Source organism: Lepisosteus oculatus, chromosome 4, assembly GCF_040954835.1.
Source record: "Lepisosteus oculatus isolate fLepOcu1 chromosome 4, fLepOcu1.hap2, whole genome shotgun sequence".
In the NCBI taxonomy this organism is placed as follows: Eukaryota; Metazoa; Chordata; class Actinopteri; order Semionotiformes; family Lepisosteidae; genus Lepisosteus; species Lepisosteus oculatus.
In genome coordinates, this window is record NC_090699.1 from 12912641 (window position 1) to 12928559 (window position 15919).

Sequence of the window (15919 nt, forward strand, 5' to 3'; positions counted from 1 at the left end):
TCACCCGGGTGGGTGGGGTGGGGTGGGGTCTCTCACGATGGAGCCGTTAGAAAAAAAATCGTATTTAAAAAAAAAATCCAAACCAACCCTCCTCTGGCTAGTCTTCTATATTTTAACAGTGATCCCAACCTAGAGATTCAGTCTGAAGATAAAGATACGATTATTATTATTATTATTATTATTATTATTATTATTATTATTATTATTAAGAGACAGGAGATCACACACTGTATTATTATTATTGAGAGACAGGCTCACTGTCTGTTCCTCAGGCTGTGACAGGAGATCACACACTGTATTATTATTATTGAGAGACAGGCTCACTGTCTGTTCCTCAGGCTGGGACAGGAGATCACACACTGTATTATTATTATTGAGAGACGGGCTCACTGTCTGTTCCTCAGGCTGTGACAGGAGATCACACACTGTATTATTATTATTGAGAGACAGGCTCACTGTTCCTCAGGCTGTGACAGGAGATCACACACTGTATTATTATTATTGAGAGACAGGCTCACTGTTCCCCAGGCTGTGACAGGAGATCACACACTGTATTATTATTATTGAGGGACAGGCTCACTGTTCCTCAGGCTGTGACAGGAGATCACACACTGTATTATTATTATTGAGAGACAGGCTCACTGTCTGTTCCTCAGGCTGTGACAGGAGATCACACACTGTATTATTATTATTGAGAGACAGGCTCACTGTTCCTCAGGCTGTGACAGGAGATCACACACTGTATTATTATTACTGAGAGACAGGCTCACTGTCTGTTCCTCAGGTTGGGACAGGAGATCACACACTGCATTATTATTATTGAGAGACAGGCTCACTGTCTGTTCCTCAGGCTGTGACAGGAGATCACACACTTTATTATTATTATTGAGAGACAGGCTCACTGTTCCTCAGGCTGTGACAGGAGATCACACACTGTATTATTATTATTGAGAGACAGGCTCACTGTTCCTCAGGCTGGGACAGGAGATCACACACTGTATTATTATTATTGAGAGACAGGCTCACTGTCTGTTCCTCAGGCTGTGACACGAGATCACACACTGTATTATTATTATTGAGAGACAGGCTCACTGTCTGTTCCTCAGGCTGTGACAGGAGATCACACACTGTATTATTATTATTGAGGGACAGGCTCACTGTTCCTCAGGCTGTGACAGGAGATCACACACTGTATTATTATTATTGAGAGACAGGCTCACTGTCTGTTCCTCAGGCTGTGACACGAGATCACACACTGTATTATTATTATTGAGAGACAGGCTCACTGTCTGTTCCTCAGGCTGTGACAGGAGATCACACACTGTATTATTATTATTGAGGGACAGGCACACTGTTCCTCAGGCTGTTACAGGAGATCACACACTGTATTATTATTATTGAGAGACAGGCTCACTGTCTGTTCCTCAGGCTGTGACAGGAGATCACACACTGTATTATTATTATTGAGAGACAGGCTCACTGTCTGTTCCTCAGGCTGGGACAGGAGATCACACACTGTATTATTATTATTGAGAGACAGGCTCACTGTCTGTTCCTCAGGCTGTGACAGGAGATCACACACTTTATTATTATTATTGAGAGACAGGCTCACTGTTCCTCAGGCTGTGACAGGAGATCACACACTTTATTATTATTATTGAGAGATAGGCTCACTGTCTGTTCCTAAGGCTGTGACAGGAGATCACACACTGTAGTATTATTATTATTATTATTATTATTATTATTATGTTATTATTGAGAGACAGGCTCACTGTCTGTTCCTCGGGCTATGACAGGACATCACACACTGTATTATTATTATTGAGAGACAGGCTCACTGTCTGTTCCTCAGGCTGTGACAGGAGACCACATACTGTATTATTATTGAGAGGCAGGCTCACTGTCTGTACCTCAGGCTGTGACAGGAGATCACACACTGTATTATTATTGAGAGGCAGGCTCACTGTCTGTACCTCAGGCTGGGACAGGAGATCACACACTGTATTATTATTATTGAGAGACAGGCTCACTGTCTGTTCCTCAGGCTGTGACAGGAGATCACACACTTTATTATTATTATTGAGAGATAGGCTCACTGTCTGTTCCTAAGGCTGTGACAGGAGATCACACACTGTATTATTATTATTATTATTATTATTGAGAGACAGGCTCACTGTCTGTTCCTCGGGCTGTGACAGGAGATCACACTGTATTATTATTATTGAGGGACAGGCTCACTGTTCCTCAGGCTGTGACAGGAGATCACACACTGTATTATTATTGAGAGGCAGGCTCACTGTCTGTACCTCAGGCTGTGACAGGAGATCACACTGTATTATTATTATTGAGGGACAGGCTCACTGTTCCTCAGGCTGTGACAGGAGATCACACACTGTATTATTATTGAGAGGCAGGCTCACTGTCTGTACCTCAGGCTGTGACAGGAGATTACACACTGTATTATTATTGAGAGGTAGGCTCACTGTCTGTACCTCAGGCTGGGACAGGAGATCACACACTGTATTATTATTATTGAGAGACAGGCTCACTGTCTGTTCCTCAGGCTGTGACAGGAGATCACACACTGTATTGTTATTATTGAGAGACAGGCTCACTGTCTGTTCCTCAGGCTGGGACAGGAGATCACACACTGTATTATTATTATTGAGGGACAGGCTCACTGTTCCTCAGGCTGGGACAGGAGATCACACACTGTATTATTATTATTGAGGGACAGGCTCACTGTTCCTCAGGCTGAGACAGGAGATAACACACTGTATTATTATTATTGAGGGACAGGCTCACTGTTCCTCAGGCTGTGACAGGAGATCACACACTGTATTGTTATTATTGAGAGACAGGCTCACTGTTCCTCAGGCTGGGACAGGAGATCACACACTGTATTATTATTATTGAGAGACAGGCTCACTGTCTGTTCCTCAGGCTGTGACAGGAGATCACACACTGTATTCTTATTATTGAGAGACAGGCTCACTGTCTGTTCCTCAGGCTGTGACAGGAGATCACACACTGTATTATTATTATTGAGAGACAGGCTCACTGTCTGTTCCTCAGGCTGTGACAGGAGATCACACACTGTATTATTATTATTGAGGGACGGGCTCACTGTCTGTTCCTCAGGCTGTGACAGGAGATCACACACTGTATTATTATTATTGAGAGACAGGCTCACTGTCTGTTCCTCAGGCTGTGACACGAGATCACACACTGTATTATTATTATTGAGAGACAGGCTCACTGTCTGTTCCTCAGGCTGTGACAGGAGATCACACACTGTATTATTATTATTGAGAGACAGGCTCACTGTCTGTTCCTCAGGCTGTGACACGAGATCACACACTGTATTATTATTATTGAGAGACAGGCTCACTGTCTGTTCCTCAGGCTGTGACAGGAGATCACACACTGTATTATTATTATTGAGAGACAGGCTCACTGTCTGTTCCTCAGGCTGTGACAGGAGATCACACACTGTATTATTATTATTGAGAGACAGACTCACTGTCTGTTCCTCAGGCTGTGACAGGAGATCACACACTGTATTATTATTATTGAGAGACAGGCTCACTGTCTGTTCCTCAGGCTGTGACAGGAGATCACACACTGTATTATTATTATTGAGAGACAGGCTCACTGTCTGTTCCTCAGGCTGTGACACGAGATCACACACTGTATTATTATTATTGAGAGACAGGCTCACTGTCTGTTCCTCAGGCTGGGACAGGAGATCACACGCTGTATTATTATTATTGAGAGACAGGCTCACTGTCTGTTCCTCAGGCTGTGACAGGAGATCACACACTGTATTATTATTATTGAGAGACAGACTCACTGTCTGTTCCTCAGGCTGTGACAGGAGATCACACACTGTATTATTATTATTGAGAGACAGGCTCACTGTCTGTTCCTCAGGCTGTGACAGGAGATCACACACTGTATTATTATTATTGAGGGACGGGCTCACTGTCTGTTCCTCAGGCTGTGACAGGAGATCACACACTGTATTATTATTATTGAGAGACAGGCTCACTGTCTGTTCCTCAGGCTGTGACAGGAGATCACACACTGTATTATTATTATTGAGAGACAGACTCACTGTCTGTTCCTCAGGCTGTGACAGGAGATCACACACTGTATTATTATTATTGAGAGACAGGCTCACTGTCTGTTCCTCAGGCTGTGACAGGAGATCACACACTGTATTATTATTATTGAGGGACGGGCTCACTGTCTGTTCCTCAGGCTGTGACAGGAGATCACACACTGTATTATTATTATTGAGGGACAGGCTCACTGTCTGTTCCTCAGGCTGTGACAGGAGATCACACACTGTATTATTATTATTGAGAGACAGGCTCACTGTCTGTTCCTCAGGCTGGGACAGGAGATCACACACTGTATTATTATTGAGAGACAGGCTCACTGTCTGTTCCTCAGGCTGTGACAGGAGATCACACACTGTATTATTATTATTGAGAGACAGGCTCACTGTCTGTTCCTCAGGCTGGGACAGGAGATCACACACTGTATTATTATTGACAGACAAGCGATCTGCCCGGTTTTCTCGTTCGGATCCGCCTGGATGGCGATGACACTGGTGGTGTGTAGCAAGGGGAGCCGGACTGGGTGAAGATCACCAGTAACGGGACTCATGGCGGCGCGCGGACTCGGCTCAGCCCCGGTGCGGAAGTTCGCGGGCGCGCGGCGGCACCTGTTGCGCGCGCCAGGACGCCCATGCGGGCCGGAAATGCGGCGGACATGCTCGGCGCTCACCCGCACAGCTCCGGCCTCGTCCGGTCCTCGTCCTCGTCCTCCCCTCCGAGCCGAGCCGGGCCTGGCCGCCCCGTGTCCGGCACGCGCGCTCGCGGGGGCTCCGGCGCCTGTGTCTGCCGCGGATCCACGGGTCCGTGCGGGGGGGTGGAGAGGGAAGGTATTTTCTCCGTGTCTGTAATGGCGGCGGGGAAGGGACGCGGCCCGTGTCGGCGGGGCTGGTTCTCTGCCGTCACTCTGCGGCGGCGCTGCGTGTCCCTGTGTCCGTGTGTCCGTGAGTCCGTCGGACCGCCCGGCGCCCTCTGACTGGCCGCGGTCTGCGAGTCTCCCGATCCGCAGTGCTGACTCTACTGACACCACTGCGCTGCTCTTCCCACGTCCTGCTCTCGCTCGCCACGGTCTGCACACAGCAGAGCGACAAGATATATTACAGGGGAAGTCAGATCGCTCTCTCTCAGTGCAGTGTTCATGTACTGGAGTGTCCAGTCAGTCAGTGTGTCTGTATGAACCCCTCTCTCTCAGTGCAGTGTTAATGTACTGGAGTGTCCAGTCAGTCAGTGTGTCTGTATGAACCCCTCTCTCTCAGTGCAGTGTTCATGTACTGGAGTGTCCAGTCAGTCAGTGTGTCTGTATGAACCCCTCTCTCTCAGTGCAGTGTTAATGTACTGGAGTGTCCAGTCAGTCAGTGTGTCTGTATGAACCCCTCTCTCTCAGTGCAGTGTTCATGGACTGGAGTGTCCAGTCAGTCAGTGTGTCTGTATGAACCCCTCTCTCTCAGTGCAGTGTTAATGTACTGGAGTGTCCAGTCAGTCAGTGTGTCTGTATGAACCCCTCTCTCTCAGTGCAGTGTTCATGGACTGGAGTGTCCAGTCAGTCAGTGTGTCTGTATGAACCCCTCTCTCTCAGTGCAGTGTTAATGTACTGGAGTGTCCAGTCAGTCAGTGTGTCTGTATGAACCCCTCTCTCTCAGTGCAGTGTTCATGGACTGGAGTGTCCAGTCAGTCAGTGTGTCTGTATGAACCCCTCTCTCTCAGTGCAGTGTTAATGTACTGGAGTGTCCAGTCAGTGTGTCTGTATGAACCCCTCTCTCTCAGTGCAGTGTTAATGTACTGGAGTGTCCAGTCAGTGTGTCTGTATGAACCCCTCTCTCTCAGTGCAGTGTTAATGTTCTGGAGTGTCCAGTCAGTCAGTGTGTCTGTATGAACCCCTCTCTCTCAGTGCAGTGTTAATGTACTGGAGTGTCCAGTCAGTCAGTGTGTCTGTATGAACCCCTCTCTCTCAGTGCAGTGTTAATGGACTGGAGTGTCCAGTCAGTGTGTCTGTATGAACCCCTCTCTCTCAGTGCAGTGTTAATGGACTGGAGTGTCCAGTCAGTGTGTCTGTATGAACCCCTCTCTCTCAGTGCAGTGTTAATGTACTGGAGTGTCCAGTCAGTGTGTCTGTATGAACCCCTCTCTCTCAGTGCAGTGTTAATGTACTGGAGTGTCCAGTCAGTCAGTGTGTCTGTATGAACCCCTCTCTCTCAGTGCAGTGTTAATATACTGGAGTGTCCAGTCAGTCAGTGTGTCTGTATGAACCCCTCTCTCTCAGTGCAGTGTTCATGTACTGGAGTGTCCAGTCAGTCAGTGTGTCTGTATGAACCCCTCTCTCTCAGGGCAGTGTTAATGTACTGGAGTGTCCAGTCAGTCAGTGTGTCTGTATGAACCCCTCTCTCTCAGTGCAGTGTTAATGTACTGGAGTGTCCAGTCAGTCAGTGTGTCTGTATGAACCCCTCTCTCTCAGTGCAGTGTTAATGTACTGGAGTGTACCCTCAAATCAAATATCAATTCAAGAAGCCTTTTTGGTGTGACCAATGAATCACTGTTGCCAAAGCATATACAATTAACATAAGATATATAGACAGTTACATTACAGACAAGACATAATACCTACACATGCAAACATGTGGAGCATAATTGAGAGACAGGCTCACTGTCTGTTCCTCAGGCTGGGACAGGAGATCACACACTGTATTATTATTATTGAGAGACAGGCTCACTGTCTGTTCCTCAGGCTGTGACAGGAGATCACACACTGTATTATTATTATTATTGAGAGACAGGCTCACTGTCTGTTCCTCAGGCTGTGACAGGAGATCACACACTGTTTTATTATTATTGAGAGACAGGCTCACTGTTCCTCAGGCTGTGACAGGAGATCACATACTGGGCTACCAGTTCCACTGAGTTCCCTCCTCCCTCTCCCAGTAGGATTGGGACCCGTTGTGACTCTGGCAGGTGTGGGAACTCTGGGATTAGATTTCTGAAGTTCGGGAAGAATGTTTCTCTAATCCCAGAGTATCTGTCACAGTGCAGTAGGAAGTGCACCTCTGTCTCTATTTCTCCCCGCTGGCAGTGGGAGCACAGTCTGTCCTCTCTGGGCAGCCAGGTCTGCCTGTGTCCAGTTTCTGTGTCCAGGCTGTGGTCACTGAGCCTGTCCTCTCTGGACAGCCAGGTCTGCCTGTGTCCAGTGTCTGTGTCCAGTCCGTGGTCACTGTACATTGTCAGGGTCTGTTTCTGTTTGCTGTTATTTATTTTTATATTTGCTGTGTGTATCTTGGTGGGTGAGATAGTGTTGTGTGTGTGAGATAGTGTTGTGTGTGTGAGGTAGTGTTGTGTGTGTGTGTGTGTGCGTGCGTGCGTGCGTGCGTGCGTGTGTGTTGTGTGTGTGAGATATGGCTGTGTGATCTGTGATGTGCTTGATTCTAGCAGTGCTGTCCTGAGGCTGGTTAGTGTCGGTGTGGCTCAGGTCAGTGAGCCTCAGGACCAGCTGGCTCAGGGGGCTGTTCTCTGTGTGTTTGTGTGTCCCAGTGGGTGAGGTAGTGAGAGTGAGAGTGAGAGTGAGAGTGAGTGGGTCAGGCAGTGCTGTGTGTATGTGTTGTCTGGTGGGTGTCAGTGAGCCTCAGGACCAGCTGGCTCAGGGGGCTCTTCTCTGGGCTCAGTTCTCGGCTCAGCAGGGTTTTGGTCGCTGTTCCTCAGGTGTTCTCAACACTGTGTTCCTCTGTTGTGCGCCCCCGCCTCTCTCGGTGCAGTGTGGCCATGTCCCTGTGCGAGGACGCCCTGCTGTGTAACTTCCCCAAGTGCCGAGGGAAGCTCAGCGGCTTCGCCTGGGTGACCGCCTGCTCCCACGTGTTCTGTGACCAGCACGGCTCCGGGGAGTTCGGCCGCAACCCCGCCGTGTGCCCCGCCTGCTCCAGCACCCTGTCCGGCAAGTACGACATCATCCGCACCGAGCTCAGCCCCTCCGAGGAGTACAAGGCCATGGTGCTGGCCGGGCTGCGGCCCGAGACCGTGCTGGACATCTGCTCCCGGGCCCTCACCTTCTGGACTTACCAGGTGCGGCGCCACCGACCGAGGAGGGCGTTCGGGGCACCGTCAGCTCTCTGTGGCGCTGTCTGCGTCCGTGCTGTCTGTCTCAGACGTGTCTGTGTGTCTCTGTGTGTCCCAGGTGCACCAGGAGCGCCCGTATCAGGAGTCCTGTCTGTCTCAGAGATGTGTGTGTGTGTCTCTGTGTGTCCCAGGTGCACCAGGAGCGCCTGTATCAGGAGTCCTGTCTGTCTCAGAGATGTGTGTGTGTCTCTGTGTGTCCCAGGTGCACCAGGAGCGCCTGTATCAGGAGTCCTGTCTGTCTCAGGGATGTGTGTGTGTGTCTGTGTGTCCCAGGAGCACCAGGAGCGCCTGTATCAGGAGTCCTGTCTGTCTCAGAGATGTGTGTGTGTCTCTGTGTGTCCCAGGTGCACCAGGAGCACCTGTATCAGGAGTCCTGTCTGTCTCAGAGATGTGTGTGTGTCTCTGTGTGTCTCAGGTGCACCAGGAGCGCCTGTATCAGGAGTCCTGTCTGTCTCAGGGATGTGTGTGTGTGTCTGTGTGTCCCAGGAGCACCAGGAGCGCCTGTATCAGGAGTCCTGTCTGTCTCAGAGATGTGTGTGTGTCTCTGTGTGTCCCAGGTGCACCAGGAGCACCTGTATCAGGAGTCCTGTCTGTCTCAGAGATGTGTGTGTGTCTCTGTGTGTCTCAGGTGCACCAGGAGCGCCTGTATCAGGAGTCCTGTCTGTCTCAGAGATGTGTGTGTGTGTCTGTGTGTCCCAGGTGCACCAGGAGCGCCTGTATCAGGAGTCCTGTCTGTCTCAGAGATGTGTGTGTGTGTCTGTGTGTCCCAGGTGCACCAGGAGCGCCTGTATCAGGAGTCCTGTCTGTCTCAGAGACGTGTGTGTGTCTCTGTGTGTCCCAGGTGCACCAGGAGCGCCTGTATCAGGAGTACTCTCTGTCTCACAGATGTGTGTGTCTGTGTGTCCCAGGTGCACCAGGAGAGCCTGTATCAGGAGTCCTGTCTGTCTCAGGGATGTGTGTGTGTGTCTCTGTGTGTCCCAGGTGCACCAGGAGGGCCTGTATCAGGAGTCCTGTCTGTCTCAGGGATGTGTGTGTGTGTCTCTGTGTGTCCCAGGTGCACCAGGAGCGCCTGTATCAGGAGTCCTGTCTGTCTCAGAGATGTGTCTGTGTGTCCCAGGTGCACCAGGAGCGCCTGTATCAGAAGTCCTGTCTGTCTCAGGGATGTGTGTGTGTGTGTCTGTGTGTCCCAGGTGCACCAGGAGCGCCTGTATCAGGAGTCCTGTCTGTCTCAGAGATGTGTCTGTGTGTCCCAGGTGCACCAGGAGCGCCTGTATCAGGAGTCCTGTCTGTCTCAGGGATGTGTGTGTGTGTGTCTGTGTGTCCCAGGAGCACCAGGAGCGCCTGTATCAGGAGTCCTGTCTGTCTCAGAGATGTGTGTGTGTCTCTGTGTGTCCCAGGTGCACCAGGAGAGCCTGTATCAGGAGTCCTGTCTGTCTCAGACGTGTGTGTGTGTGTCTCTGTGTGTCCCAGGTGCACCAGGAGCGCCTGTATCAGGAGTCCTGTCTGTCTCAGAGATGTGTCTGTGTGTCCCAGGTGCACCAGGAGCGCCTGTATCAGGAGTCCTGTCTGTCTCAGAGACGTGTGTGTCTCTGTGTGTCCCAGGTGCACCAGGAGCGCCTGTATCAGGAGTACTCTCTGTCTCGGGCCGAGGGTCGGCTGAAGCAGATGGAGAAGATGTTCTCCCAGCAGACCCAGGGTCAGGAGCTGGAGCTCAGTGCCATGAAGGAGGAGGTGTCGTCTCTCAAGAAGGTTCAGCTTGTTCCTGTGGTTCTGTATTCATCTCTGTCCTGGTGTATGTCCCCCCTGTGTCTCCTGTCTGTTTTGTGCTCTGTCTCTCTCTTGGTGTACGGTATCTCCTCCTCTATTTCTCTTGTCTCTTTCCTGGTGTCTCCCTCTCTGTATCTCCCGTTTCTGTCCTGGTGTGTCTCCCTCTCTGTCTCTCCTGTCTCTGTCCTGGTGTGTCTCCCTCTCTGTCTCTCCTGTCTCTCTCTCGGTGTATCTCCTCCTCTATCTCTCTTGTCTCTTTCCTGGTGTCTCCCTCTCTGAATCTCCTGTCTCTGTCCTGGTGTGTCTCCCTCTCTGTGTCTCCTGTCTCTGTCCTGGTGTGTCTCCCTCTCTGTCTCTCCTGTCTCTCTCTCGGTGTATCTCCTCCTCTATCTCTCTTGTCTCTTTCCTGGTGTCTCCCTCTCTGTGTCTCCTGTCTCTGTCCTGGTGTGTCTCCCTCTCTGTCTCTCCTGTCTCTCTCTCGGTGTATCTCCTCCTCTATCTCTCTTGTCTCTTTCCTGGTGTCTCCCTCTCTGTATCTCCCGTCTCTGTCCTGGTGTGTCTCCCTCTCTGTGTCTCCTGTCTCTGTCCTGGTATGTCTCCCTCTCTGTCTCTCCTGTCTCTCTCTCGGTGTATCTCCTCCTCTATCTCTCTTGTCTCTTTCCTGGTGTCTCCCTCTCTGTATCTCCCGTCTCTGTCCTGGTGTGTCTCCCTCTCTGTCTCCTGTCTCTGTCCTGGTGTGTCTCCCTCTCTGTGTCTCCTGTCTCTGTGCTGGTGAATCTCCCTCTCTGTCTCTCCATTGGTGTATCTCCTCCTCTCTCTCTCCTGTCTCTGTCCTAGTGTGTCTCCCTCTCTGTGTCTCCTGTCTCTGTGCTGGTGAGTATTCCTTTCTGTCTCTCCTGTCTCTCCCTTGGTGCATCTCCTCCTCTCTCTCTCCTGTCTCTGTCCTGCTGTGTCTCCTGCCCTGTGTCTCACCCCGAGTGGTCCCCTCTCTGTCCTGCTGTGTCTCCTGCTCTGTCTCACCCCGAGTGGTCCGGCGCAGGTGCTGGAGGAGTACAAGCGGAGGTACAGCGAGGTGTCCGAGCGGCTGCTGGAGAGGAAGAGGCAGCACCAGAAGCTGCAGGGCCTCTACAACTCCCTGAAGCTGAAGAACATGGTGGTGTGGGAGAGAGACAGCAGCCATGGAGCCACTTACAGCACAGGTCACTGACTGGACACCCCAGTACATTAACACTGCACTGAGAGAGAGGGGTTCATACAGACACACTGACTGACTGGACACTCCAGTACATTAACACTGCACTGAGAGAGAGGGGTTCATACAGACACACTGACTGACTGGACACTCCAGTACATTAACACTGCACTGAGAGAGAGGGGTTCATACAGACACACTGACTGACTGGACACTCCAGTACATTAACACTGCACTGAGAGAGAGGGGTTCATACAGACACACTGACTGACTGGACACTCCAGTACATTAACACTGCACTGAGAGAGAGGGGTTCATACAGACACACTGACTGGACACTCCAGTACATTAACACTGCACTGAGAGAGAGGGGTTCATACAGACACACTGACTGACTGGACACTCCAGTACATTAACACTGCACTGAGAGAGAGGGGTTCATACAGACACACTGACTGGACACTCCAGTACATTAACACTGCACTGAGAGAGAGGGGTTCATACAGACACACTGACTGACTGGACACTCCAGTACATTAACACTGCACTGAGAGAGAGGGGTTCATACAGACACACTGACTGACTGGACACTCCAGTACATTAACACCGCACTGAGAGAGAGGGGTTCATACAGACACACTGACTGACTGGACACCCCAGTACATTAACACTGCACTGAGAGAGAGGGGTTCATACAGACACACTGACTGACTGGACACTCCAGTACATTAACACTGCACTGTGAGAGAGGGGTTCATACAGACACACTGACTGACTGGACACTCCAGTACATTAACACTGCACTGAGAGAGAGGGGTTCATACAGACACACTGACTGACTGGACACTCCAGTACATTAACACTGCACTGAGAGAGAGGGGTTCATACAGACACACTGACTGACTGGACACTCCAGTACATTAACACTGCACTGAGAGAGAGGGGTTCATACAGACACACTGACTGACTGGACACTCCAGTACATTAACACTGCACTGAGAGAGGGGTCATCAACCTAAAGATTGCATGCGAAATCCTGTTTAAAATATGTAGCTGTTATTTTCAAGTCCCTCTTTTGATGTGAGATAATGACCAGCAGGTATAAGAAACAAATCCTGACACAGTTGCTGGGGGATTTGAATGATCTCAGTCTGCGTCCCCTCTGATCTGTACAGCCAGTGACTCCCTGCGTGTCCGCACTGGGAAGCTCTTCACTACAGTGGGTAACACTGTTTCCTGCTGCTCTCTTGCCCCCTGTCTCTGTCCAGGCCCAGGGCAGTACCTCACGCCCCAACAGAGCCCGGTGCGGCCCGGGGGCGCAGGACCGGAGGGCGACAGCAGGGGGCGCCAGGCCGCCTTCGCGTCCCTGGAGCCGGACGCTGGCAAGACCACCTTCTTCCAGTTCAGCTCCCCGCAGCACGAACCCGAGGCCTTCAGGGGAGGTCGGCAGGGATTCTGCAGCAAGCACTGAGTATCAGAGTAGTACTACACTGAGCAACACTATTACAGCACTGTCACACTCTACACCACTGAGTATCAGAGTATTATTACACTGAGCAACACTGTATTACAGCACTGTCAGACTCTACACCACTGAGTATCAGAGTATTACTACACTGAGCAACACTGTATTACAGCACTGTCAGACTCTACACCACTGAGTATCAGAGTATTACTACACTGAGCAACACTGTATTACAGCACTGTCAGACTCTACACCACTGAGTATCAGAGTATTATTACACTGAGCAACACTGTATTACAGCACTGTCAGACTCTACACCACTGAGTATCAGAGTATTACTACACTGAGCAACACTGTATTACACCACTGAGTATTGGAGTATTATTACACTGAGCAACACTGTTTAACACTACTGAATATCAGAGTATTATTACATTGAGCAATACTGTATTACAGCACTGTCAGACACTAAACCACTGAGTATCAGAGTAGTATTACACTGAGCAACACTGTATTACAGCACTGTCAGACTCTACACCACTGAGTATCAGAGTATTACTACACTGAGCAACACTGTATTACAGCACTGTCAGACTCTAAACCACTGAGTATCAGAGTATTACTACACTGAGCAACACTATTACAGTACTGTGTATCAGAGTATTACACTGAACAACACTGTACACCACTGAGTATTGGAGTATTATTACACTGAGCAACACTGTATTACACCACTGAGTATTGGAGTATTATTACACTGAGTATCAGAGTATTACTACACTGAGCAACACTATTACAGTACTGAGTAACACCGAGTATCGGAGTATTATTACACTGAGTCACACCGTATTACACCACTGAGTATCAGAGTATTATTACACTGAGCAACACTGTATTACACCACTGAGTATTGGAGTATTATTACACTGAGCAACACTGTTTAACACTACTGAATATCAGAGTATTATTACACTGAGCAATACTGTATTACAGTACTGAGTAACACTATGCACTACTGAGTATCAGAGTATTATTACACTGAGAAACACTATTACACCACTGAGTATCAGAATATTACTACACTGAACAACACTGTATCTGTAACAACACAACATTCAACAACATTGAGTATTGTAAACAACAATTATTAATATTGTACAACACCATATTGTATGACATGATGAAACTGAATGACACTGTAAAACACAGTAACATTGCACAACACTGAGTAACACTGAAAAACAGTCGCACTGCACAACAGTGAAAACTTCACAACACTAAGTAACACTGCACAACACTGAGTAACCTTGTAACAACAGTCATTAACATATACTGTTACTGTTAGTAACAAACAGTCACACTGCACAACACTGAGTAACCTTGTTACAACAGTCATTAACATTGCATATCATACTGTTACTGTTAGTAACACAAACAGTCACACTGCACAACACTGAGTAACCTTGTAACAGTTATTTACATCTTACAACACAGTATGACAACACTGAATGACACTGTACAACACAGTAACTGCACAACACTGAGTAACCTTGTAAAAACAGTCATTAACATTGTATATCATACTGTTACTGTTAGTAACAAACATAGTCACACTGTACAACACTCACACTGCACAACACTGAGTAACCTTGTAACAACAGTTATTTACATCTTACAACACAGTATGACAACACTGAATGAAATGTACAATACAGTAACTGCACAACACTGAGTAACCTTGTAACAACATTCATTAACATTGTATATCATACTGTTAGTAACACAAACACAGTCACACTGCACAACACGGAGTAACCTTGTAACAACAGTCATTAACATTGTATATCATACTGTTACTGTTAGTAACACAAACAGTCACACTGTACAACACAGTAACACCGCACAACACTGAGTAACCTTGTAACAACAGTCATTAACATTGTATATCATACTGTTACTGTTAGTAACACAAACACATAGTCACACTGTACAACAGTCACACTGCACAACACTGAGTAACCTTGTAACAACAGTCATTAACATTGTATATCATACTGTTACTGTTAGTAACACAAACAGTCACACTGCACAACACTGAGTAACCTTGTAAACAACAGTTATTTACATCTTACAACACAGTATGACAACACTGAATGGCACTGTACAACAGTAACTGCACAACACTGAGTAACCTTGTAAAAACAGTCATTAACATTGTATATCATACTGTTACTGTTAGTAACAAACATAGTCACACTGTACAACACTCACACTGCACAACACCGAGTAACCTTGTAACAACAGTTATTTACATCTTACAACACAGTATGACAACACTGAATGAAATGTACAATACAGTAACTGCACAACACTGAGTAACCTTGTAACAACATTCATTAACATTGTATATCATACTGTTAGTAACACAAACACAGTCACACTGCACAACACTGAGTAAACTTGTAAACAACAGTTATTTACATCTTACAACACAGTATGACAACACTGAATGACACTGTACAACACAGTAACACCGCACAACACTAAGTAACCTTGTAAAAACAGTCATTAACATTGACAGCGCTTAGTTATAACGCTGGTGAAGGACATGCACCTCAGACATGAGTGTTCTTGAAGTTGCCTTATGAGTTTGAAAGTTGATTGTCAGGGCTGTAGGATAGTTTGTGTTAAAATGAACTGATTGAATGGCAGTTCAGTCCAGACAGTCACCAGACCTGGTTCACGTCTGGTTGCCAGCTGTATGAGGCATTTTCCAGGGAAGGGTAACAGTTCCTTTATACCTTGTTCCAGTTTATTGTGACTTATAGTAAAATAAAGTTACATCAGTAGTGTCCAGTCTGTCAGTGTGTCTGTATGAACCCCTCTCTCTCAGTGCAGTGTTAATGTACTGGAGTGTCCAGTCAGTCAGTGTGTCTGTATGAACCCCTCTCTCTCAGTGCAGTGTTAATGTACTGGAGTGTCCAGTCAGTGTGTCTGTATGAACCCCTCTCTCTCAGTGCAGTGTTCATGTACTGGAGTGTCCAGTCTGTCAGTGTGTCTGTATGAACCCCTCTCTCTCAGTGCAGTGTTAATGTACTGGAGTGTCCAGTCAGTCAGTGTGTCTGTATGAACCCCTCTCTCTCAGTGCAGTGTTAATGTACTGGAGTGTCCAGTCTGTCAGTGTGTCTGTATGAACCCCTCTCTCTCAGTGCAGTGTTAATGTACTGGAGTGTCCAGTCAGTCAGTGTGTCTGTATGAACCCCTCTCTCTCAGTGC

At 48.3% G+C, this 15919-nt stretch overlaps 2 protein-coding genes across 2 annotated transcripts in view; one reads left to right on the forward strand and one right to left on the reverse strand.

Annotated features, from left to right (window-relative positions):
• The window catches only part of LOC107076500 (sal-like protein 2), a 27123-nt gene extending 22102 nt beyond the window's left edge, over positions 1 to 5021 (reverse strand). The window contains exon 1 of the mRNA XM_069188699.1: positions 4795 to 5021. The gene's annotated coding sequence lies outside the window, so the exon portion shown is untranslated. The remainder of the gene's footprint in view (positions 1 to 4794) is intronic.
• The window catches only part of LOC138238361 (E3 ubiquitin-protein ligase CCNB1IP1), a 15983-nt gene extending 488 nt beyond the window's left edge, over positions 1 to 15495 (forward strand). The window contains exons 2-5 of the mRNA XM_069188718.1: positions 7862 to 8165; positions 9822 to 9968; positions 11026 to 11185; positions 12447 to 15495. Coding sequence (XP_069044819.1) covers positions 7869 to 8165; positions 9822 to 9968; positions 11026 to 11185; positions 12447 to 12649 — 807 coding nt within the window. The 5' untranslated portion in view covers positions 7862 to 7868 and the 3' untranslated portion in view covers positions 12650 to 15495. The remainder of the gene's footprint in view (positions 1 to 7861; positions 8166 to 9821; positions 9969 to 11025; positions 11186 to 12446) is intronic.
• The last annotated feature ends 424 nt before the right edge of the window (positions 15496 to 15919 follow it).